At 38.4% G+C, this 24,796-nt stretch overlaps 1 protein-coding gene across 4 annotated transcripts; it reads left to right on the plus strand.

The window, feature by feature from the left end:
• Positions 1-374: 374 nt before the first annotated feature.
• On the plus strand, positions 375-23,244 carry AGTR1 (angiotensin II receptor type 1). 4 transcript variants are annotated; one of them, XM_052804579.1, is made up of 4 exons: positions 375-495; positions 5,280-5,397; positions 20,571-20,720; positions 21,519-23,244. In XM_052804579.1, the coding sequence occupies exon 4, from the start codon at positions 21,572-21,574 to the stop codon at positions 22,649-22,651; it is 1,080 nt and encodes a 359-aa protein (XP_052660539.1). In that variant the 5' UTR covers positions 375-495; positions 5,280-5,397; positions 20,571-20,720; positions 21,519-21,571; the 3' UTR covers positions 22,652-23,244. The 4 variants fall into 4 exon arrangements, with proteins under 4 accessions (XP_052660539.1, XP_052660540.1, XP_052660541.1 ...); XM_052804580.1 differs by lacking the exon at positions 20,571-20,720; XM_052804581.1 differs by lacking the exon at positions 5,280-5,397.
• Positions 23,245-24,796: the final 1,552 nt, after the last annotated feature.

A 24,796-nucleotide genomic window follows, 5' to 3' on the forward strand; every position in this document is an offset into this window, starting at 1 on the left:
GGGCGCTGGCTGTGCGCCGCGGTGCCCAGCGCCGGCAGACACCCGCCCTGCCCGTCACCCCGCCTTGGCCACCCCCTCGCTGCCGGCGGAGCGATGCGCCCCGGCCGCCTCCGCACCCGCAGCGGGCGGGGGGGCTCCGGCTGCGGGCGTGCCAGCGGACGGGGGGCGGATTGTAGGAAAGGGTGGGGAAGTGGGAGGGAGATGGGTCAGAGGGGTCTGTCCGGGAGATGGGTGGGGAGAGACAGCGGGCGAGCTGAGCTGGGCTGTGCTGCAACGCCCCTCGCTATAAATCGAGGGGCCGCGCAGCGGAGCGGGAGGAGCGGCGCGGCCGGGAAGGGAGAGCGCGCACAGCCCAGCCCAGCCCAGCCCAGCCCAGCCGAGCGTGGCGTGGTGTGGTGCGGTGCGGTGCGGTGCGAGCGCCGTCGGGGCTGAGCCGCCCGCCCCAGCCGGGCTGCGGCCGCCCCTCGCCCCGAGGCCGGGCCTCCGCGGAGCCAGGTAAGGCGCGTCCCTCCGGCGGCCCCGGCTTCCGCGGGGGGCGGCTTCCGCGGGCGCTCGCCCGCCGCGGGCTCTGCCGCTGGAGCCCGGGCGGCCGCAAGCCGTCGCAAGCCGTCGCGCCGCTTCTCACCTACCCCTCACCGGGAACACGCTGCCTGGCCCCGGGAGAAGGAGAGCGTTCGTGGTTTCTGATACAGCCTCCTGCTGAATTTATACTTTGTTTAGGTGAAGCTGGCAGAGGAAGTCTCGGTTCCGGACAAAACACGGGCACGTAAGCCCTGTTGCCCCGGCTTGCCCTTCGAGGCTCGCTCGCTAAGCCCGCACCACATAATTATTTTGGAGAGAGCTAGATGTCCCACAGACTCACAGCCGTGCCACGTGCGTGAGCTCTCGTGTCTTGTCAACAGTTTGAAGATAAAGCAAAGGCACCCTTTGACAGAAGGCACAGCACTCGGAGCAGTAACGCCACACCGTCACGGCTCTTCCCAACAGCCTCCGAGGGGCAGCCTTCTTTTCTCTGGTCAAGATCAGATGAGCACTTGGAAGTTTTATTACTGTGCTAAGCTCATGATATAAATGAATCAAAAATCACTAAAGGCAATGCTGATGATTTTGGGGACTGGTGCGGACACTTCTGTTTTTCAGTCTACCAGGCAATACAACTTCACTAGTTAGCAACTAGTATTGCCAGTCAAAATTGTGTAGCATACTCTCTCCAAAACCAGACTTACCCCTTTTCTACAGAAAAAAAATGCAGTAGTCTGTAACCAGAGATTAAATTTTAGTTAGTAAAAGTTAAAATGTCCGTCCCCCCCCAGCATCAGCCAGCCAGCTAAACTTAGCTTAGACTCTTAAAAATGAAACTGGACTAGAGTTCTTCAAAATGTTCAGGTGAAATCCTGTAACATATTTACTGTCCTCCCTCTCTTCATACGTCACAAGATTTAAAATGTTATCAGTTATTTATGGGCACACAAGCCCTATATTCTTCCGAGAAAGTCGACTGCCATATCAGTAACTAAGTCAATCGGATCACAGGATGTACAAGCAGTAAATTTGCAGGATTCGGTTATGCCCATTTCTATGTTTCTGCAAACCCACTAAAATTAATGAGATGTATGGCAATAAGCAACAGCAGGATTCTGTCAAGAGCGTGCTACAGTTCACCGTAAATTTCCATCACTTCCATAAGTAGCAATACTTGTTTCGATTGCGTTGCATAGCGTGGGACAGGCTAGTAAATGGGCTCAGTGAATTCACAAGCCCCAAAAAGGGATGAGGGTAAAGAGAAATTTTTGTTTAGGAGGGCACATCTTCTCTTTCCACTTGCATGAGTCCACACCACTAACATGATTAGATTTTTGCCTGAGTAGGAGGATTGAGTATGGCCTGAAGCAGGTAATTACCATGGTGATGTAGAAAGGCTCTTTCAGCTCTGTTATAGTGTCAGACAAATGTTTCACACTCCTGACTATGGCAGTCCATTTTGCTTGTTGCCACCATAATCTTTTATATTACAGCATCTTTCAAAAATACGATGAAGTGCCTACAAATTAAGCTTTCACTCATCTGTTAAGAATTTTAACTGTATGCCTTTCCAGCAGGAACATGGTATTTCTGTACACTTTTCCTCTCTACAACTTAAACTACGTAGCAAAATCAGTTACGACTATGGAGTGCTTCCGCATTTATGTTGCTAAACTGAGAAAGCAAAGTGGTCCTGTATGATTAAGAGAAGTCACATTTATCATTAAATTTGAATATAGTTGGTTTCATTCTTGCCTTACTTTTGTCAAGGTAGTAGATGGAAACAGAGTTAATTCTCACACTGGAGGGGAGCAGAAGTGCGCCCATTTCCGCTGGTGTGAAGTGTCCTGCCTTCCTGCTTGGAAACAGTACCTTGCTTGGGTTGGACAGCATGTGCAAACTGCAACTAGAAGTTACAGGTTTACAAGGCAGTAAATACCAGCCTGAAATGCCAGTATCCATAGCACTGCAGCAGTGAGGGGAGTGCTGCCTTCCAGATTAAAATGTCGCAACTCCACAACCTGCTTTTTACAGTCCGCTTAGAACAAGAAGATGCATGATTTGTATTTGTGTTACCCACTGAATGAATAATACTATCTTTAATTGTATTAAATATCTGAAAATGTATCTCATTTCTTTTTGCTATTTGTAGTACTATAAAACCAGAGGCAGAGGCAGAACGTAAACTTGGTGATTTATTTACACTTTCTAGAATAATTCTGTTGAAACATACGGGCTGTGTTTGCAGACATGGAGATGTATGGTCAGAGTTAATTCCCATTAAAAATTTTATTTCAGATAATGGACACTCACTGCATTTTCCTACACTCCTAAGTTTTCTGCACTGTGGTAATTTTATCCTCCGTGTTTGTTAAAGGAATACATTTATCTCTGGCACTGCCTACAGTGCTCCAGTGCTACAGGAGCTTACTACAGCTCCAGTAATTAATAAGGTAACTTAAAGTTACATAAACTACAAACGCTCATTACACTGTCCTGGTTAAACACTTGTTTATGCAAAAGCATAATATTAGTTGAAAATGTTTTAAGCAGTCACAAATTACTCTCATTTGCTCACTACCTCTCCTTTTTCTCTGGACCTTCTTGAGGTCCAGAAGCTACTAGCGTCACCAGGAGTGTTCATAATCTGTCCTGTGGCTGTTACTGCCCAAATTTCTCACTGTAAGCAGCATTCAGTTGTTTCTGAGTGGTTGGCATGTATCTGTGTTCCCCACACTTCAAGTTGCCTTTTTTGCCTTGGTGAGTTCATAAAAGGTCACATTGTGTCTTGGCTTGGATAGAGAACATGGGTAGTTATGCATTATTTTAATCAAATACTATGTCTGACTCACATTACATAGTTAATCTTGTGCTTTTTTTAGCTGAATTTAATGGTTATCTTCAAGGAGACACCTCAATAAGAGGAGAAATAGACTAAAATTTAATTTGGATATGTTATACCTAAAGCTGAGTTGGGGAAATGGGTTATCAAGATTCATCAGCATATGAATAGATCTGCTTGGGCAGTATATTAGATATGCCAAAGAAAGTGGCCAAATGGCTAAGTTGGGGAAAGGGGGTTGGACGGCAAAGCAAAATAAACCCCTCGCCTATTTCTGACAGTAATGCTGGCAATCCAGCAACCATCATCTCCCTCCAGAAGGAGAAGTATAATCTCAGAATCAGAGTTGCAAGCATGGTAAGATTTACAGCTGGGAGGACTGGGTCAGGGTATAGCCTGGCCACTACCGGCCCACAGCAGTCTACCTGTATTGTAGGCTCTGTTGCATGTTTAGCTAAATCTCTAGCCTTTGGGTAATCTTGTTTCAGTTTTCAAGGCTTTTCTAGCTTACTGCTGATGTTTGTGCCTCATGGTCTCAGTTGTGCAACAATTCCAGCGGAAGTACAGTGACACAGATGTTGTCTTCTACCATGTGTTCGTCTCAAACACCGATTAACAATTTTGCAGGATTCTTGGATAGCAATTCTGATTTTTGGACAGTTCGTCCTAAGGGAGACTATGGTATTTTTAAGAAGTCAGCCTCTGCATTGTCAGGATCAGGTTTGAGAACCTAGGTAAGATAAAATTGCAGAGTGTCACAAAGAGACATTTTTAGAGATCTTGTGGAATTCTGAAAATGAAATGGAAAATGTGGATCACTGATGAAGGGAGGGGAAAGTGGAGGGAAGACTTCTTTTGTTCTTTTTGCTGTTGTAGGATTGATTAGTTTCCACGGTGCTAACAGGAATAAACAGGTTGCTATTGGTGAGAATTGAACCTCAGCTACTTATCTGGAATTAAAATTTTATGCGCAGTTAAAATTTTGGCATGTATACACAAGGCACGTTCAAATACATTGGAGAGTTTGAGTACACAGCAACATAATTTACTCTTAGAGCTTAAAGGTGTGTAAACCTCATGCATGAGGCGCAAACACTGGAGCCTGAAGATCAGAAAGGCTCCAGCGTAGCTGTTTAATTCTTATATACAGCCACTATTGCACAGAAGGTTACTAATCACAGTATCATTTTCTATCATCTCCTCCTTCTGGTCCTAAAAACCCTGCAATGAAAAGCAAGCCAGTAAGCTTTTGCTAACTACAATATTTCTTTTAGTTCCCTTTCCATCAACAAATTTGTCTCTTAAGACCACTTTCAGCTATAGACAGTCATTGTACTCAGAGCACTCATACCATGTTCTGTACAATCTTCTAAAACTTACCCTTTGCAAAAAAAAAAAAAAAAAAAAAGAACAAAAAAAATATGTACCCTAGAATAATCTGTGTCATTTTTTAACATTTTAGGGAATTTAACAAATCTGACAAACAAGGGGAGTTATGATACTTAATTTTTTTACCTCAGCTGTAACAAACAAGTGAAAAGAGTTACAGCTGGGATTGTTTGAGACAAAGCACATATGAAATAGAATGGCTGGTCTAATCATTTATGGCCTTATCTTCAGATAAATGATGGATTATACTAAAATTACTTTGAGCTTTCAAGTGAATTGCAACTAAGTGTAGAAAAATATCATGCTCCAAATGGCATGCTGTTAGTATTCTCTGTTGCACCATCATCTGAAAGAACTACAGATTTTGGGCTGTCAGGTGTCTTTCACAATTTTCATTCCATTTGGTTTTTGTTTGATAGCAAAACTGTCCAGGTATCTGCTGTATAACAACGCTAGCAAGAATCCTTGGTTACTATTTGTGGTGTTTATCTCCTTTTATTGTAGTTGAGTAGCATTTCTCTTGTAGGCACAGAAAATGGGTAATAACTGAAGACAACCTCACAGCAGGAAAGTGAGATCAGATTGGCAATGCATCAGTGAGTGGCATGATTGAAGACAAGACAAAAAGCAGGCTACAGCAAAAGGTAACTGGTAATATCTAAAGAAACTGGTACTGAATTTGGGCAAGGTCAATATTTAGACAGTATTTCACTGTTTGAGGTGAAAGCTATAATTAGACTTCCAGCCAGAACAAAGAATGATTTAACCAAACGCCTAATTTCAGCTAATTCACCTATCCTTTCTTTACTTCTAGGTCATACAAGTTTGTCAGTTACTGATAGAACATCGGCTAGTAGAGTCTAATAATCAGTAGATGAAGTATAGGAGCAGAAGTAGAAAATAAAACAGCATTCCTGAGTCCCCTCAGTTTTCTGAAAATTGGGAGGGATACATTGAATGAGAGTACTGTGCCTCACCATTTCTAGTTCAGAGGGACCCATGCAAATAGTAAAATATTCCAGAAAACCACTAAACAGCTGTACTTTTATGTTGGGGGACTTACGCAAGGGAGAAAAATGCACTAGTTGACTTCCCTAAAAACTGTTGGCAGTTACCCTCCATTTTACCTTGCTTTAGCATCAGCACAGCCTGGCCAGACCCTTTGCTTGAAGCAGGCAGCACATAGTGTACAAAGATGTAGCCTGAACTTGTTTATTGAGGAACCATGCACGCCCCTCCCAATCCAAGTTTATAGGATGTATGTTGCCTTTTCATCTTTTTCTTTATAAACTCATATTGGTTTTCATTTTTTCTCCTTTCTCCCCTCATTCTTGTTACCGAAAATTTTACTTGTTACTAAAAATTTATACAATTTTCCTTTTTTTCCCCCCCTATGAGGTACATTGAGCCGAAGAGTTAGTCTGCTACCACTCAAGTTGCTCAGGATTTCCTCCCTCCTCAGGTTCTTTACTTAATGTACAACAATCAGAAATGGAAAGCAGGGGCAGGAATCAACATGTGTTTTCAAAGTGGGACTCTAGCTCTGCTGTTAGATTTGTCTTTATTGCTTTCCTCTTGGCTTTGTTATTAGCAGCTTACCATTATAAGACAATTATAGTTTTTCTTTTTTCTCAAATCAGTCTTTATTTCAGGTAAAAGGTATTTCCTTACCCATGTACTTCCTAAAAAGCACTTCGAAGGAAAAGCATTCAAAAATATTTTGCCTTGAAATACATTTTATGATTCTGTTCATGTTCTTAAACATACCATCAAAAAAAAGTCATGTCAATACAGGACAGCCGCACATCCAAGCATTTGCTCAGCTCAATTGGTAATTTTCCTAGCACTAAAGTAAAGCTCATGTAGCACCTTTTGGAGGGCACAGCACTACCCTTTCTGGGCATCTGTGCAGTCATGTTTGCTTAAGAAGCAAGACTGTACTTGCTGAGGATGCACTGATTCACAGCATCATAGCTTAGCTTGCACTCTGGCTGTAACAGCTGTCTGTTTTGCTACCTCTGTTGCTGGTCCTCAGTGCCCATGAGGAACATCTCAGAGCCAGGACAGTAAAGAGAGTTCACTAATGAATTTTATTTTCAAAATAGAGCAATAAATTTTACTTTGAAAAAAACAGGAAACAAGCTGTACAAATCTCGCAGAACATCTCTTTTGCTATCATTCTATTAAGTGTGCTGCCTTCCAGACAAAGCACTAAGGATGACTGTATCTTGTTTTTTCCATGGGTGATAATACCTTTCACACTGACATGGATTAAGGTATCTGTATTTGACCTTTTATTCTCTTTGATTAACCCCGTAGCACCTCACTAGTCCAACTGACTTGTACAAAAACCACAGATACATTGCTTGTCTTTATATTTGGCTACTCAAATTTTCTCCTAGTCCTCATAATGATCTGCCTTTAACAGGAGTTTTGTGCAAGTAAAAGCACAATTGGGCCTCTATGTTTTCCATGTTATACTTCCTAACAGTTACAATGATACTAACTTCTTTTGGGCTTAGCTGCGTTAGCATTTTAAAAGATTTTTTTTGTCTGAATAAACTCTTGTGCTTTACCAGTTACTCATACTGTTTTCTTTCCTTTCTGCCTTTGGTTCCCTTTTTCTGACCCTAATGAGGTATTCATTAAGAAGCCTCCATGCTGATCCTTTGCTTTTAATCTTTTAACTTTTCCCTCCAGGCTGTTCCTAACATTCTCATTTAAGGAAGAAAAGTCTTTTCTGAGGCGTATTGCCATTGTGTGATATTTTCCCACTGTAAGGATATCTAAATTAATTATATAAAAGTAATCAAGTGCCTCAATCAGACACAGTGAACCAAATCCTATTATGTATTGCTGAATTATGACACATGGAAGACAAAGCTTCCTCTGAACAAAGGTGTTGAAATCTAACATCCATTTCCTTGCACGGGAATCCACAAGACATTTGTTTTTGCTTCTCCAGTAAGACAAACACTATTTTTCAGCATGAAGTCAAAAGAAAAAGCGTTCAACGTGAGGTTTGTTTTCCCCAGAACCATAACACTTTGACTAGCAGGAAGTTATGTGGAAATCACTAGCCACGGTATTGGAAATGTAGTGATACGACTTCCACATTAGTTGGTTTAGTTAACATAACAGATACTTTAGTGATACTGGTATGTCTCTGTCTACATAGACAAGCTGCATCTGCATGTGTGCTTGTTTTTCAGTTAATGTTTTCATTACTCAAAGCAAAAGCTTTTATCAGTCACCTTAACCACATTGGTGATAGGTAAGAAACAGGGATATGATTTGTTACAGGTTTTTAGAGAGGGAAAGTCTGTTTAGATAACAATGTGCAACATGAACTACTCTCGAACTACTCTGCCAACTTGTCTAATTTCCATTAGATTAGAAAGTGGAACACATCTGTTTGACTGAGGTCTTTCCATTTCTGGAGTAGAAGCAGAGAATTTTAAGTGTTTCTTTTCTCTCCCACTCTCTGACAGATTAGCCATTGTTGCAGATGAAGATAACTATATTGCTCTGCACAATGCATTTCTAAAACTTATTTATTAATTTACACTTGCCATCTATTTTTGCGGGGGGGGGGGGGGGTGAGTAAAAAGAAAAAGCCTGTAGAGCTCTTAGGTGCATCGTGGCTCCACCCTGGTGATTTAGCTTAATGGCAGGAAAATGTCCTTTCGAGGATTAATTTATAGGTGAGGCCTCACACACATCAGAATGTTTCCATACATGTCAAAATGTTGCTGATTTGCTGCATGTCTTGGAGCAAATCTAGGTACACAAGCTCTCTTGTAGGACCTTTCTTACTGTTTTACAAGAAAGTACAGAAAGGCAGTTCTTTGTACCAGAAAAGCAGAAGTTATCTTGCAGAGTTCATTGTTCATGATGTTATTATCTCACTTTTAACTAAGGAAGGTTGTTCAGGAGCTTAAGCTGCATACATACTGTTAATTTTTGCCTCTGCATCTTCTGGCTTAGCAGAGGAAGAGTAATATGACTGCAGGAGAGTAGGTAAATGACACTGTGGCCTCTGAATAAACTAAACTACCAGGACAAAGCAAGGAAGCCTCTATTTGGACTAACTTGAAGTACCACTAAGAAGTCCAATCACTGCCCATCTTTGTCTACAAAGTTATTAGCTGTGTCCCCCTACCTTTCTTCCTACAAACATCTTTCCCTGGAGGAAGTAACAGAAGCCTAATTAAAACATCACTTTCAGTAGTTTTATACTAGTAACACCACTGATTGAGTTGCATCTTTCACAGTAAAGCTGTGAAACAGAAAAAGGCCAAAGAACTTGCACCTAGATTCAGAAAAATCCTTTTCTCCCAGAAGTAGGTGATTCGGTTCATGATGAAACAATTGCAGCTTTGGCCTTTCCATTCCATTTTCTATTGTGATCTCTGCCAGAGACAGAAGATTCTGACAGTGATTGCATATTGCTGTGGGCATGTCAGTCATGCATTAACCATTTCAGAACATTATAATTTCTAATTTAGATGCATAAAATGCCATTTTCTGCTAAATTATCAACAACCACTAATATAACCAAGAGTTTAAACTTATGTAAATTTTACCTGTTTTTAGCCAGAGGCTGGTAAGCATATACTTACTGACCTCACTCAGTGTCTGGACTTTTACAGAGTAAATTGTAATACCCTTTTTATAGCCAGTCCTTATCTGGCTATCCTGATTTTTTTTAATTTTTTTTTTCCTGCCTCCCTATTATTGTACTTATTTTCCATCCTTTCATGCCATATGTCATTTTGTTATTTTAACATTCTTAACGGAATTTGAGACGTGTTATCCTTTGCCACACTTTTTTATTCCCTGGACCAAAAAGCAGAAGAGGCCCAGGTTTCACGACACAGTATGTTTCATTTCACACACATTACACTGCAGCACAGCTACCCATAATAAACAAAAAGATATAACCATTTACCTTTGTCATTGGCTCATCTCAGTTAATAAAGCTGAGAGTGTGGAGAGACTTCATCATGGGAGGCAGGGGAGTCTAGAAAAAAAGTGAACTGTGTACCTGTTGCTTCTCACAGCTGCCTGTGGGAGTAGCACCACGTCCCTGTAGAAGAAGAATCTGTTGCAGAAATTGCTCTGGCCAACGGCCATGTTAAGTGATGCATATTTCTAATATTTTAGGCTTCAAATTAAAATACAGCACGTTAGAGATTTATATGCTGCAAAAACTGTGGGGAAGAGCCAATACATACACGTGCCCTCTCATGTCCTGGAGTCAGTAACAGAGTAACAGTTTGTGAGCAAGGAATCCCCATGAGACACTAATATTTTGGGGTTCAGTTCTACAAGCCATAGTCTACATGAGTAGCTGTTACTCTCAAGGTCCCAAAACATTACTTACACCATAACTGTGACCGTCAAATGATAAATCCCAGAATGCAAATAACCTCTAAAGAGGTAGAGATTTAATTTGACTCCCAAAAGAAAGATTTATGTAGCACTTCTGAGGTTAGTAGCCTCTCCTTTCTGCTATATAAAAATAACTTCCATGTGATGTGAATGTTTATCGTGTGTTTTAACAAACGAGGGGTTAACTCTTCCTTTCCTACCAACACTGATTCATTCACCACATCTGATTCATTAAAACCTTTGTGTTTGGGCTCCTTGGCAAAGCCCAGCCTTCTTTTCTTTACCCATCCAAAATGTTTCTGTCCACACCTTCCACGTTGCCCATGCCCTTAAAATCACGCTTCTTTGAAAAGTCACTATTCACAAAACACTGAAAGAGCAACAATCTACATGTGAGATTTCCAGCATTTGCCTGACCTTATCTGTAGTGACCTCAGTAGGAGTTGCATCATCCCCTCCAGTGGGGGGTAGGTTTCCCAAAGTTTGGCCAAGTTTCAGGAGCTTTGTAAAATCTACGTGGTAAAAGCACGTGGTAGCTATGTGCTTTTCTAAGCAAAAACTTCCTAAAACAGTCAATGCCTTTTGCAGCAGCACTTTAAAGCATCATCCTTTCAGGTATTTTAGATAACAGAAATGCATCATTTCTGCTACGGAATCTTTGATATTTGTAGACTCCACGCTTTCCTGTTTTCAAGAAGTTGTAAAGATAAAAAGCTCACAGTGGGAACAATGTTCCATCAAAAGACTAGCCCCCCAGCATTACTACAAGGCAAATTTCTTGATGCCTCAGTGAAACTAGAGAAAGAGCAAGTGGCTGAAATACAGACAAGTCAGTTGGTTTAATCACAGAATGACATCATGCCAATAAGAAAAGAAATGCAGAAAACTTGCCTTTCCTTGAGCACTGGAAATGATCTCAGTTTGATAATCTTATTGACATCATTTCAGTAGTTTTTAATTTCAAAATGGGCATGAAAAACTAAAAATCCTCAGTTCTACAAAGGCTCTTTATGTGCAAGTACGGTTTCTTCCTGTTGGAGCCAGTTCTGGCCTCAACAATTCTTGGCACAATTGGGACCTCCAAGCTGATCTACAGCTGAAACTATTGTCTTTATAAATTCAGATATTGTTAAAAAACAGCAAAGCAACAAGCTAATTGCCTAGATGTATCTCTGTGCTGCTCAGAACATTGTCTCGTCTTTGAGCAGCAGTAGAAGAGAAAGGCTCTATCTTGCATTCATAGCAGTTTGTGGAAGTAGCCTTTATTCCCCCCAAAAGGCCACTCTCAACGTGATAGCTACCTTCTACTGGACCAGTGAAACCGTTGACTAATACTGAGAAGATCTGGACAGTGAAACTAAGAACTCTTTCAGTGTTGGATGCACAAAGACATTCACTCCAGCAAGAAATAAGAATGACCAGAGACCAATGATACTCAAAACAGCATGGAAAGTGTGTTTGTAACCCCTTACTAAGCTCTGCATGCGTGAAATCACAGTAATACAACACAGTATTTGTCCTGCAAGCTGGGAAGGAAGAACAGTTGTTACTGCTATTTTTGGTTACTTACGGAGGCACCCACAAGCTTCAGTGAAGACCGCATAACCTTGAAGACAGATTATTAGGTATATGAAATATCCAGTAAGTCAAATTGCAATTTTATGTATGATCTGAAAGGAGGTAAGATACCTCACACGTATCTGATCTCTGTTCTGTTAGAAGAGGGCATGATAATGGCTTTCAGCAGTACTTTTTATTTCAGTAAGCTTTTTTTCTCTCTTGCCTCTCCACAGCCTTTTTGGTACAAGGCTGAAATATAGATCTGGATCAAGCCCAGAATTAATGTTGGAGGATTTCACAATAGAAGTTTATGGTTCATTCCATATGGAAATAATGATGCCAATAGAAATTTTAGGTGTGTGGTTAGGTATCCAGAAGCTACATTTGTGTAGGATGTGCGCTGCTGTGTAATAAGAAAAGAATACTTTAAAACTTCTTATTCCATGGAACTAAGCTATCAAAATAGAAACTTAAAATTCATCAAATGATTTTACTCGCACTTAACAAACCTGAATTTGATTTCTGTCTTTTATTAAAAATGATCACATGGGGCACACTATATTTTATATAGGCAATTCCAGCTGCAATAAAGGAAATGTGTTAATCCATTCATTTACTATCACTCAGAGAAAGTAACTGTGCAGCATGTAACCTTTCACAGCTCAAACTAATCTCACTTTTATTCGTTCTGGGACTTGATGGCTTAATTCTTGTTAACTATTGACTCTTTCGGGTACTTCCAAATACCCTAAATACTACTTCCAAATACTACATAACCAGACATCAAATCTGAAGTTTCGAATGTGCAGTAAGCTGTATATTCGTAATAAAATAGTACCTTACATTGTGTTGCCCTTCAAAAATCTTTTCATGTCAGTGCAGAAACCCCTAGAAATTCTAGTCTTCCCTTGGTCTGAAATAGATTTTTTTTTTTTTCTCTCCTTTCCTGGCATCTAATATGCAGTGAATGACATTGTTAGCAATGAGGAGATGACATGTCCCTGATAAGCAGACTTTAGGTTAGCCTGCTGATTATTGATCATTTTTATCTCCTAGGAGGACACCAATCCTTTTTGGTAAAGCTAATGTCTAGAACAGAGGTGCAAAAATCCATGCTGGATTGATGATCATAGTTAATGCCCTCATTTCAAAGTCTTAATATATCTAAGTGTCTTCAGCCTCTTTTAGAAAGAGGCAGTTCTTTACCCTGTGGTATAAACAAGAAGAGCAACTGCCTCCTGCTATAACAATTAATTTTTCATATTTAAAAATTAATTAAAAAAACTAATTCAGCTATACATTTAATAACCTAGATAAGGAAAAGATGATCTTCATTCCTGTCAAGACAGAGCAACTGAGGTGGCTAGGACAAGGGGATATCGCACAGAGATTCAGGTCTCGGACATGATCTTTTCTGAAGCTTAGTGTTTTAATGTTTAGTTTCAGAAGTACTGAACTAGAAGTATTAAGCTAGAAATATATTTTACATTATTTAATTTATTATCTTTTCAGTTTTAAGTTAACTGCTGTGAGGATAATTTTATATTCACATCTCTTAAGGAAATACAATACCTAAAATGTATTAAACACCAGAGAGTTTACAACACATTCATGCAGCCTTGGTCAAAGAAAGAAAACAGAGATTGCTCTGATGGATAAACAAGAAAGAAGAGACCAGAAAATTAGGCAGAAAAATCTAAGATGTCTGGAGTACTGGGTACACTGTCAAGCCAGAACCAGTGATCTCTCAAACTGCCACCTCACTGATCTTCCCCAAGAGATTAGATAAACACACTGCATGTTGAGAATGGTTAATCCTTCAGTGTTTTGGAGTCCAGTTCTACACGTATTGAACCCAAGAGTGTTTTTCCTCCTCTTAACAGCAGAGAACACAAGATTATGTGTGTATAGAGGAAAAACTCCCAGAAAACATTTAAACCTAAACCTACGAGATCCAAAAAATGAAACCTATGAACTAAAATACTGAAGCTTACTCTCAGCTGAAAGATTTTTGGCTAACTATAACAAGTGCTCTTTAGATCAGTCAACAAACTTTTGTACAAAAAGCCCCTTAATCATTGCTTCATTAGCGTTCACTAAACCACAAATTTCTAGTGAGGTTGAGAAACTCTAGTGAAGTTGAGCAATCCTTCCTTGGCACTAACATCTGTGAGTAAAATTTTATAGAAATATGTACATCAGGATTTCCCAACTTCTGGGAAAAAAAACATACATGAGGAAGGAATTGGTAGAGTTAACTTTGTCCAAAGAACTGAGTAACATGAAGAAATGTTTCCAGTGTTTCTGGGCTCTGCAAGTACTACGAGAGTATATGCAAAAAATAGTCCAAACTTTCACTGCTGCTGCAACTGCTAGAATTATAACTGTGACATTATTACACTGTAGGCTGTTAAAAAGAACATGCAGAAAATTTGTCACATATTACATTGTAGTATTATTAAGCATTTAATGTCCCCAAAAAGTACTTGGAAGATTTTATTCATCACTCCACAGCCCCATAAATTAGTGTTTTAGAGGTGGCCTTTCACTTATGCCAATTTTTGCCATATCCATTTCTAACACAGAGTCCTTCAGCACACATATGAAAGATTAGTTTTCTTCATTCTGCGTTTATAAATCTAGCCAAATGTTTGCTAGTTTTCTGTCTCTAGATATCACTTCTGTTCTCTCTAAATGCTCCTATTTTTAGCAGCTTCAAGATCTAAACATCATATGCTTGTACCCAAACATTCCTTAAGTGCATAGAGATACACTGACACCGTATAACCCATTTGACATAAATATAGGACTAGACACTGAGTATTTCTACTTATCTGGCACAAGACAATAGAGTTAACATCAATTTTTTGGTTCTACTTTGCTCTTCTACTAGTTTCAATAAAATACATGTCACCATAACACTAACAACCTTTCTTCTCTATCTGGATTGAAAGCTGCTTGCCCTTACTAGCATTAGAGAACTATTTAGGTAAATAAATAATTTGAAAAAGTAGCTCATGCACTGACACTGTCCAAAGGGGTAATGACAAACCCAGGTGTATTAGTAAAAGGGCGGGGGCACTAACAACTGTTAAAGGTGCTTACATTTTCAAATTGTGAAATTGTTTACAATTCATTAAATACATACAGCACTTGAGGGCTAAAAATCACTATCTGGATAACAAAAAATGTGTAGGCTCACATTGCCTTTCAATTTCCAAAATCCCTTAAATCACTTAAAAAAAAAAAAAGGATTAAAAATAATTCTGAAGTGGCATTTTCAACAATAAAAATATCTTCCTCCAAAAAGGAAAATACACGTTTGAGTCAAGTTAACCTAGAATTACCTAGAATTACTTCCAAGAGTACTCCCTGGCTGATACTTGGAAAAATAGTTGTATGATTAACAACATGCCCAGTTAGTTTTAAAATAATCTTGTAGCCTAATGAGTAGGTGTCACTATTTTTCCACCTCCATTTTTAAAGTAAACTATTCTTCTAGTTTCCCTTTAAAAATATTCTTAATTTGTCTTAAAAACTTTAGAGAGTTTAAGCTGCATATGTCTTTGAAAAAATAAAATATCAGGATCTTGTTCCATGACTTACAAGTGCAAGAACTGGACTGAAGGTTAGCAAAACTGGGAATGTACTAGACTAAAGGAAGTTAGATATAGGCTAGTAGATACTAAAATAAACTTATAGTTCACTCTGGTACAGTATATTTAACATAAATGCAGGAGTTCAATGATAGGTATTTTGCCTTGTGTTTGCATCTTAATCTTGGAAGAAGGGATATTTTGAAAAGTGGTGGCACTTGAATATAAAGCAAAGCAATTCTCTTATTTTAAAATAGGAAATACAGACCTCTAGTGGTCGAAATATGTATTGTATGAGTTAAACTTCAAAGCGATTTAAATATCCCTGTGCTTAACTGTATTACTTTCCTTTTCCTTTACATTTCCCTCCCCTCTAATCATTCGGAATCACACACACCCCAATTCCACTTTTCAGTCATTCCACAAGCATTGATTTTTCCCAGAGGAAAAAGTCTTTTCATCCGTCCTTTTCTCACATAAATTTTATGACTGAAACTGAGTATAGTTGAAAGATACTTGAAAAGTGAAGGGAAAATTAATGAGTGTAGTCTATGAAAACAAACAGGAGAGAAATGTTCATTCTTTTCAGAATAAACTATGAAGCCATCATACAGAAGGACAGACTCTTTTGAAGTATGCTGGAGGAAATAAATATGGAGAAGTTGTTACAGAGAAGGTCAGAGTACATAAACAGTTCACATTTACAAGGTAGCAATAACTGGTCCTTGGCTAGCACAAAATAAGTAATAAGCAATTTAGAGTTTTGATATTATAGAAAAAACAGATCCTAGAAAGATCACAGGCAGTTTATTTTCCAGCTATATAGAGCTAGCACAAATGAAGCAGACCAGCTTCAACTCTTGCAAGGGGAGGGCACAAAGAATCCATGTATAGGTTAGAGAATTAAAAAGATAAATACTTTAAAATTAAAAAAAGCAACCACCACAAAATTAACAGCAATTTCAACAGACTGGCAGTTGCTTCATGAAAGACTGACCAAGACGACAGCTATTAAGTGAAAATGCACAGGCCAGTACAAGATCCCGCAAATTCTGTTTGTTTTCACGTCAGACCACCTCCTGATCCAACATTGCAAAAGCAACAGCCAGCTTGACAGTTACTAATACAGATCTTCTGAAGCTTGCTTTCTGTTCTTGGTGCTCATGAACTGATGTACAGACAGTGGTCCGGTCCTGTACTGCCTATTGCAGTTCTATTTCAGTAATATTTTGATTTATTGTTATTTACCATGAAGTCAGATGCTGACCCCTGTGGAAGATAGTGGCAGTGGTGACAGGAGGCCTATGCATACTGCAAGGCCACAATAGTTTGAATTACATGCCTTTATTTGCCCAAGTGTTCGCATTTCTCTCACCTTCCAAAATTCACCTATCAACTCTGGACTAAAAATACTTAGGAAAGCCATGAGTGGGGAATACAGAATGATAGAAGGAGCAGCAGAAATAAGAGCTAGGAGAAAGGTAAATGTATAGCTTCAGAGTGGTACTGTTCAGGAACTCCAGGAAAGCAGAGAAGATGCTGAAGTAGGCATATGAAGTAGAAGAAATTATATTCATTAAGGCAATGAGGATAAAGGGGGTTGTTCTGCTGGATAGGAAAAAAAAAAAGCTGTGAAATAAAGCATGTGGAAAATGTCATTAGTTTCTTAGCAATTACAAAAAGAAGATAGAAGAAATTAGGAAAGGGAGGGGACTAAACTCTCAAGATAAAGGAAAAAAGCTTATGCCACCAGAAAGAAATAAACATAACTAATATATTGAACATATTGTTCCAAACATTTTTCAGCCTCTCTTCTCCCCATGCAATAATTTTATATAAAAATAGAATGCATCATCCTCTTCAACATGGAAATATCTTCTCATTTGTAAGAAAAGCAAATAATCCACCTACCATCAGAAGAAGAAAAATCTTCTAATGGTGAGGTGGCTAAACTATGGCAGGGTTGTTCAGTCAGTTTATTTAGTCTTTGTCAAAGCAAATATCAAAACCACATTGTCATTTAAAATCTGACTTGTGACACCTGCTTACCTATTTATAGCTGATGAAGTTCTCACAGAAAGCCACAGTCAGGGCTATCTTATCTTTCAGTAGGCAAAGTGCTGTTTACCTTGCATGGGCTCAGCATTCCTTGTTGTTTTCACAGGCAGTTTAATTAGGATGGATGTTCACCCAACAGAAACAGTGAATGGAGTGGTAAATAATAGTTGGTAGAGTAGTCTGAAGCATTTAATTATCAGTGACTTATTATAATCATTGTAATTAAAAAAGATAAAAGGTCAAACAGGACAGTAACATACAACAGGGGTTTGCTGCTCACCAGATAATTTGCTTTGAGGTTGATGTTGCCACACCATTCAGTCACATCAATTCAATCCTCTTAGAAAAAGCTCCTTGTGTATCAGCCTTAAAATGATCCAATTATCATTACGTTAACTCAGGTCATTTGAGATGCTTTAAATGGAATTATCAATGTGCACAATTTCAATACTTGCATTTAACTGGCCAGTGGTTTAACCTGCTCTGGTGAATTCTGGCAGCATAAAGCTGTACCAGCCATCTATTTCTATAATGTTTTTAAACAATCTGCAGTACTTCCCATCTAGAAGTGTCTGCTTTGCAGAAAATGTATATAACCATGGTCCTGGGACAAGCAGGTGAACTGCGTCAAGTGAGAATAACAGCAAAAATGACAGTGGTACAGGGAAGAAAGCATTGCCTGTAAGGAGTTCACACCACCACAGCTGCCCTGTCTCACCACTCAGCACTGCTATGGGCCCACACCTTCCAAAACAAATTACCTTCTTCTTCTGTGTTGAAGCTTTTCCTAATGCTCTAAAGTTACAGATGTCCTCAAGGCAGCAGATACCTGAGGCTAGCTCTGAAACTTTAAAATTTCCAGGAAATTTAAAAATTCAGCTTGGGATTTGCAGTGCTTCAAATGTAACAATCTTACGAGGTTCATTCTCACAGCAACACTCAAACTGTTTTCAAATATATATATATGGCAATCCATATCTATTTATGCAAAAGCAACCTCATTATGTGTTTCTGCTTCCTTTTCATTTACTGAAAACAGTGATGGGTTTGTTTGTTTAATGTTGATTTTAATTCCTTACTATAATTTAAAACCGATACCGTACCAAACACATCCTTTGCACAATTCCACTGACTTCGGTGTTATACCAAAACCTTTAATTCCAGAAGGGTTAGTCTTAGACAGATAAATTGAAGTATCGTACTCTTTCTTGACCAAATTCCTGATTCTTTATGGGAATTGTTCTGCCGTTTTTACTTCCCAAGCACTCCAGAATAATCTCAGGGAATTCAGACATGAATTTCCCAACAAAAGACATGAGTTTCCCAACTCCATTATTTTTTGTTTATTTTAACATATTTCTGAAAAAGTAATATAATCATTATTACACTTTCTTAAAAGTACATATGCTATTAATTACATCAACTAAAGCTACTACTGGCATGAAAAAGTACAGGCTGCCACGTGGGTAGAAAAGGGAAATGGGAAGTTAAACAACAAAACACACTACACTGAAGGGGTGGATGAAGGGACCGTGAGAAAGGTGCCTTGGCATCTACTGCTGCACAGAAGCAATCCCATTGAAGGGGCAATATTCACTATCAATCAGCTACATTTGTTTTGACTACTAATTCTGCCAGTTAGTACACACAGAGCAGGATGCACTTGCCAAATAGTACCACCGATTGGTTAATCTAGTCACAAAGAAAGGCCTTGCTCAGCCTTAACTGGGCCCTGATCTACTTTACTGCAAGTCTAACTTGCAGTGGTGGTTTTCTTAGTAGAGACTTCACTACAGTTTCTTACTTCTAAGTTCTGGGCTGTAAGCTCAGTGGGTATATAAGTGAGCAAAGGCTATGATAATGAATAGAACACGCAGCACCAGCATGTAGCTGGGACAGGGCAAATATTGCCAGACCTTGTTGTTGCAGAACCTATCAGTTATTGTCAAATCTCCTTGGGCACTTTCACAACCAAGGGATGAGATAAGAGGATTTATCTTGAAATCTTTTTATTGTGGTTCTCCCTGTCCTATGAATAGCATGACCTTCCACAGAGCCAAACACCATATATTCTAGGTTCGGCACAGTTTGAAAGCCAGGAAGTTTTGCTCAGGATGTGTTACGGTGCCACATGTGATCAGAATGGCATACGTTTCTTTGTGTCAGCTGTATTATTTGCTTGACTTTTTAGTTTCTTAAACATGGCAAAAATAGCTGATGTTATTGAGGTATCTGTACCAATTGAGGCAACAAGACCAATTCACAGAATGAATTGGAGAGACTGGGAGGTGTCACATTGCACATCTTGACAAAGGCTTTATTAGTTGCATTTAACTAGCTATTCCAAACTTGATAGAATTATCAAGAACCTAAATCTTGAAATTAGCCTGCTAGCTTTATGGAAATGGATCAACTTATTAATGCAGACATATAATAGAACATGAACTAAGGTAGAGAAATATCGAGTCTTTTAAAAGCTAAGAAATTGAGAGCCAAAGGGTGACCTTGCTCACAAGATGCTGCCTGCAATCCATATTCTGGGCTCAGTTCCTGGCTCCGCTTCAGGCTTTCTGTGCGGGCTTTGCTAAGACATATGTGTGCCTCACTTCACTATTAAAAAGACAATCCATTTGGAATAAAGTTTGTCTCCCAACAAGAGCTTGTCAAACACTTAACCAAGTAGCATTCTGCACTTAACTTGTCAGTGCTGAACAACGCAAATAATGAGCAACCACCTCCGTAACAACATAGCCCATATTTCTATCATGACAGGCATCTTTTCTTTCTGAATGCATCTGTACTGCCCAGGGTCTTAGAGTGTGTATATTTAGCTATATAAAAGTGACTTTACAATCTTAAGGGGTCAGTTTGTTGGTTGGTTGGTTCGAGGTTTGGGGGGAGGGGGGGGATGTGTTGGGGGTTTTGTTTGTTTTGTTTTTTTTTTAAAGCCAGTACATTTCACTTAATCTGTGTTTGAGGCAGCACAAGTTAGGTTTGGCTGACAGCTGTCAGGATCCTGTAGACAGCAATAAACACTACCCTGCAATAATAACTATCAATTTTTTATTTTATTTTTTTAAATATCCACTATTTTTGAGGGAAGACTGTCTATTTGTAGACTCTGGAAAAGATTTAGTACCAGAGTCACTTACAGCATATTACATGCTTCCTGAAGTCATAAGTCATTAATAAGGAAATCATTCTTGCAGAACACACAAGCCCTGGCAAACCAGACAGATGCCCTGTAAAGAAGATTTCATACCACTGCCATACGCTTAATACGGTCCAGAAATATTTTTCATATGCTAAGACTACAACTTCAACTGTTGGATACATAAATTTTGTCAGTAACTGGAAAGGTAATATGAATTGTCTTTCCCCCTTGCACCCTTCTTAAACTCTTTCTACAGTTATTAATGTGCAACAAATCAGCACATGAGCACATGTCTGGATTTTCACAGATTTTTTTTTTTCTCATTAGCAGTTAAATACCATAGTTCCAAGCCAGATGGGGAGCTAGGTAACTTCTGAAAATTTAAGGTATTTATGGTACAACAGAACACTAGATTGTGTAAGTGTCTTCAAAGAATTAAGCTTAATGTATAGAAAAAAAAAATTCTGGTGATTCACATCAGAGATCAAAATGAGTACCTAATCTGAATCACTTATTTTCTTAACGCATTACACTTGTATTTACAGCATGAACTAATATTCAGAGTGCTTAAGTGTAGTTTCTGAGATAGGTGAATAACTTTGCTCATTAGATATATCACCTATTTATGGAAAGAAAATAACCTAAAGACTTTCCTGAATTTATAGTTATCTGCTATTTTGAGTCTATTATTATATTTATGACATATGTTCACTAACCAGTCTTATTTTAAATTGGAACCTTGTTCATTGGAAGAAGTTTGTCAGATTTCATTTATGTTAAAGAGAATCTTAGCGTTCAGCCAACTCCTAACGTTCTTGCCTCTATTTTATTTTGCGAATGAGGTCTATATTAAAATAGAAATTCATTGAGAAAACACTTGAAGATGGCTTATTTTTAAATTCAAAGACATTGATACATCATGTTAGACACAAAAACTTGACAACTTTTTAAAAATTTAAATCCCTGTCATGAATAATATTTTCTTCCTCTTCTCCCCTCCTAGGTGCAAACTTCATATTTTCTCCCTGAAACTAGGTTACAACTGAAGACATCAAGATGATTCCAAATTACTCTACTGAAGAAACCATTAAAAGAATCCACGTCGACTGTCCTGTTTCAGGAAGGCACAGTTACATCTACGTCATGGTTCCAACTGTTTATAGCATCATCTTTATCATAGGCATATTTGGGAACAGCCTGGTCGTTATTGTCATTTACTGCTACATGAAATTAAAAACAGTAGCCAGCATCTTTCTTCTAAACCTGGCACTGGCTGACTTGTGTTTTTTAATAACTCTGCCACTCTGGGCAGCTTACACGGCCATGGAGTACCAGTGGCCTTTTGGCAACTGTTTATGTAAGTTAGCATCAGCGGGGATAAGTTTCAACCTGTACGCCAGTGTGTTCCTCCTCACATGCCTTAGTATTGACCGGTACCTGGCCATAGTACACCCAGTGAAGTCCCGAATTCGACGTACCATATTTGTTGCCAGAATAACTTGCATTGCCATCTGGCTTCTCGCCGGTGTGGCCAGTTTGCCTGTCATCATTCACCGTAATATATTCTTTGCTGAGAACTTGAACATGACAATCTGCGGTTTTCGGTATGACAACAATAACACAACACTCCGGGTTGGGTTAGGTTTATCCAAAAATTTGCTGGGCTTTTTAATTCCTTTTCTGATCATATTAACGAGCTACACCTTAATTTGGAAGACCCTGAAGAAGGCATATCAAATTCAAAAAAATAAGACTAGAAATGATGATATTTTTAAGATGATTGTGGCAATAGTATTTTTCTTCTTCTTTTCCTGGATTCCTCATCAAGTGTTCACTTTTCTGGATGTATTAATTCAATTACATGTAATAACAGACTGCAAAATCACTGATATTGTGGATACGGCTATGCCCTTCACCATTTGCATCGCTTACTTTAACAACTGTTTGAATCCTTTTTTTTACGTTTTTTTTGGAAAAAACTTTAAAAAATACTTCCTTCAGTTAATAAAATACATTCCACCAAATGTCAGTGCACATCCAAGCCTAACAACAAAAATGAGCTCTCTCTCATATCGGCCACCGGAAAATATACGCTTGCACACTAAAAAGACTACTGGGTCTTTCGACACCGAGTGATGTGTTTTGCAATATACTTTTTTTGAACAACCTTGTCAACGAAGCAGCAAGAACGACAAAATTCATCTGCAGTCCTGAACATGACAGCTTACTGCTCATTACAGAAACATTAGATCACCACAGAGAAATCATACTGTAAAGATTTAGCAGTGGCCTTTTATTTTACATTGTGAAGAGGGCGCTTGGTCTTCACTTTGTTTTTCTTTACTGAAAGCAACATAAACAGTGGACAGGCATGTCAGAGTTTCTGTCAGCATCTTGCCATTTACTCAGAACTGCAAACGAAGGGTAGAGAAAACTCCTACCTTAAGTTCAGAGGTCTTTTTAAAGGAAAAGCTTGTATAAATTACATGAATTATGAAGGACCTCTTTTGCACATACATGAGCTATTCCAAATTTTGTTCAAGGAATTGATGGAGCTACACTGCTTGTTTTGTTGGGGGTTTTTTTAAATGACATAAGTGTCATATCATATTTATAATATATTTTCAAATATATGCTATACATAGAGGCCCAATTTTAAACTCGAATGGAAATTTAAGGTCCTTGAAATTGGTCTCATTCTGATTTATGCTACTATTTTTCATTTTTTAAATGGCATTTTTTTCATAATAATATATGCAATAAAATGCAGGTTTATTTATTAAATATAGAATAAATATATTTTTAGATTTATATTTCTACTCATAGATTTCAAACATTGCTTCATAAACCAACATTTATATCCCAGTGGGTATTTTTATAGTAGTTTAAAAAAGTAAGCATATATACACACATACAAAAATAGGGTTCACTCAACCTTTCCTCGTGGTACGCCACACTGACTTTGAAGAACATTACTTATGGAGGGGGTTGATGCCATACTCTGTATTTGAAAACATGAGTTCTGGGACAGAGGTGATCAGAAAACTTCAAACTATTTTTGTGTAATAGCCAGTGCACTCAATGAGACAAATTCCCAACTAACCAAATCTACTCAATTTTTCAAATTTCTGGACATTTAATAAACTCACATTCTGATAAGTAAAAGCGTGATAATGCTTATATTACAGTTTAACTAATAATGCTTTTAGTCACATCACAAAACATCTGAGACCAAACTTTACTGTTGGCTTTTACAGAATTTATCTCCATTTATACAAAACTAAGCCTAGAGTATTTGCTCCCTGTAGAACCTTGTTTTATATGGATGGAACAAATTCAAATTTATACAAACATAAATCAGAACAAAACTCTGGCTCAAACTCTCCATACAAATGAGGAGGGAAAGGTGCTAAGCACTGTAGGAAGTTTCAACTAATGATACCCTCATATGTCCTTTTTACCTCGAATAATGAACTCCAGAAAATATTTATTGATTCACACTCATTTATTGCCTTCAAAGATAAATGAGTTCATAAATACTTTTTGACATAATAAAACTTAAGAAAAAATCCAAAACTTTATATGTATCATGTAGACAATTACTTGACTCTTGAGAATTTGCAATATTTATAATCTAATGTGGCTTTGTCTCAGGTAGCAAGTGGTTGGATTATCTGTATTTTCTGATTATCAGTCTCTTGCATATACACAAATATTTTAAATTATTTTTTACTTTAGGAAATTATTTTAAATCAAAACACAACAAAAAAGTTATTTCTGTAGTTTAATACTTTGTAAGGAAAAAAACGGGACTACAAGCGGGTCTGGGAATCTTGTGCCTCTTCCTGCTCTTTCATTCACTTATTTTAAGGCAAGTTTCTTCAGTTTTGCTTTTGTTCTTCCGGTTGCAAAACAGGAACAATCTCTACTTATATGTGTCACAAGGCACTGCGAGGATTCACTACAACTTCTGAAACTACAGTTAAAAAAAAAAAAAAAAAGCTCTTTCATTAAAGGTTTAAGTTAATTTAATTGCAAGCTAGTATCTCACAATTTGAAACCTGAATGTGTCATTTAAAGACACAGTTAAATTATTATATAGAATGCTTTATATTTAGCTTGTATCTATCCTTACATGCAAGACAGCTGTTTGTTAAAAATGAATATGGCAATAATCCCATGCATTATAAATAGCATCCAGAACAGTACCACTTCCTCAGCACTCAGTAAGCTGACGAAGGACTGACAGAGCTTGCCATTTATCTGTATGATATTTTGTTC

This window comes from Harpia harpyja, chromosome 12 (assembly GCF_026419915.1).
Source record: "Harpia harpyja isolate bHarHar1 chromosome 12, bHarHar1 primary haplotype, whole genome shotgun sequence".
NCBI classification, from domain to species: domain Eukaryota; kingdom Metazoa; phylum Chordata; class Aves; order Accipitriformes; family Accipitridae; genus Harpia; species Harpia harpyja.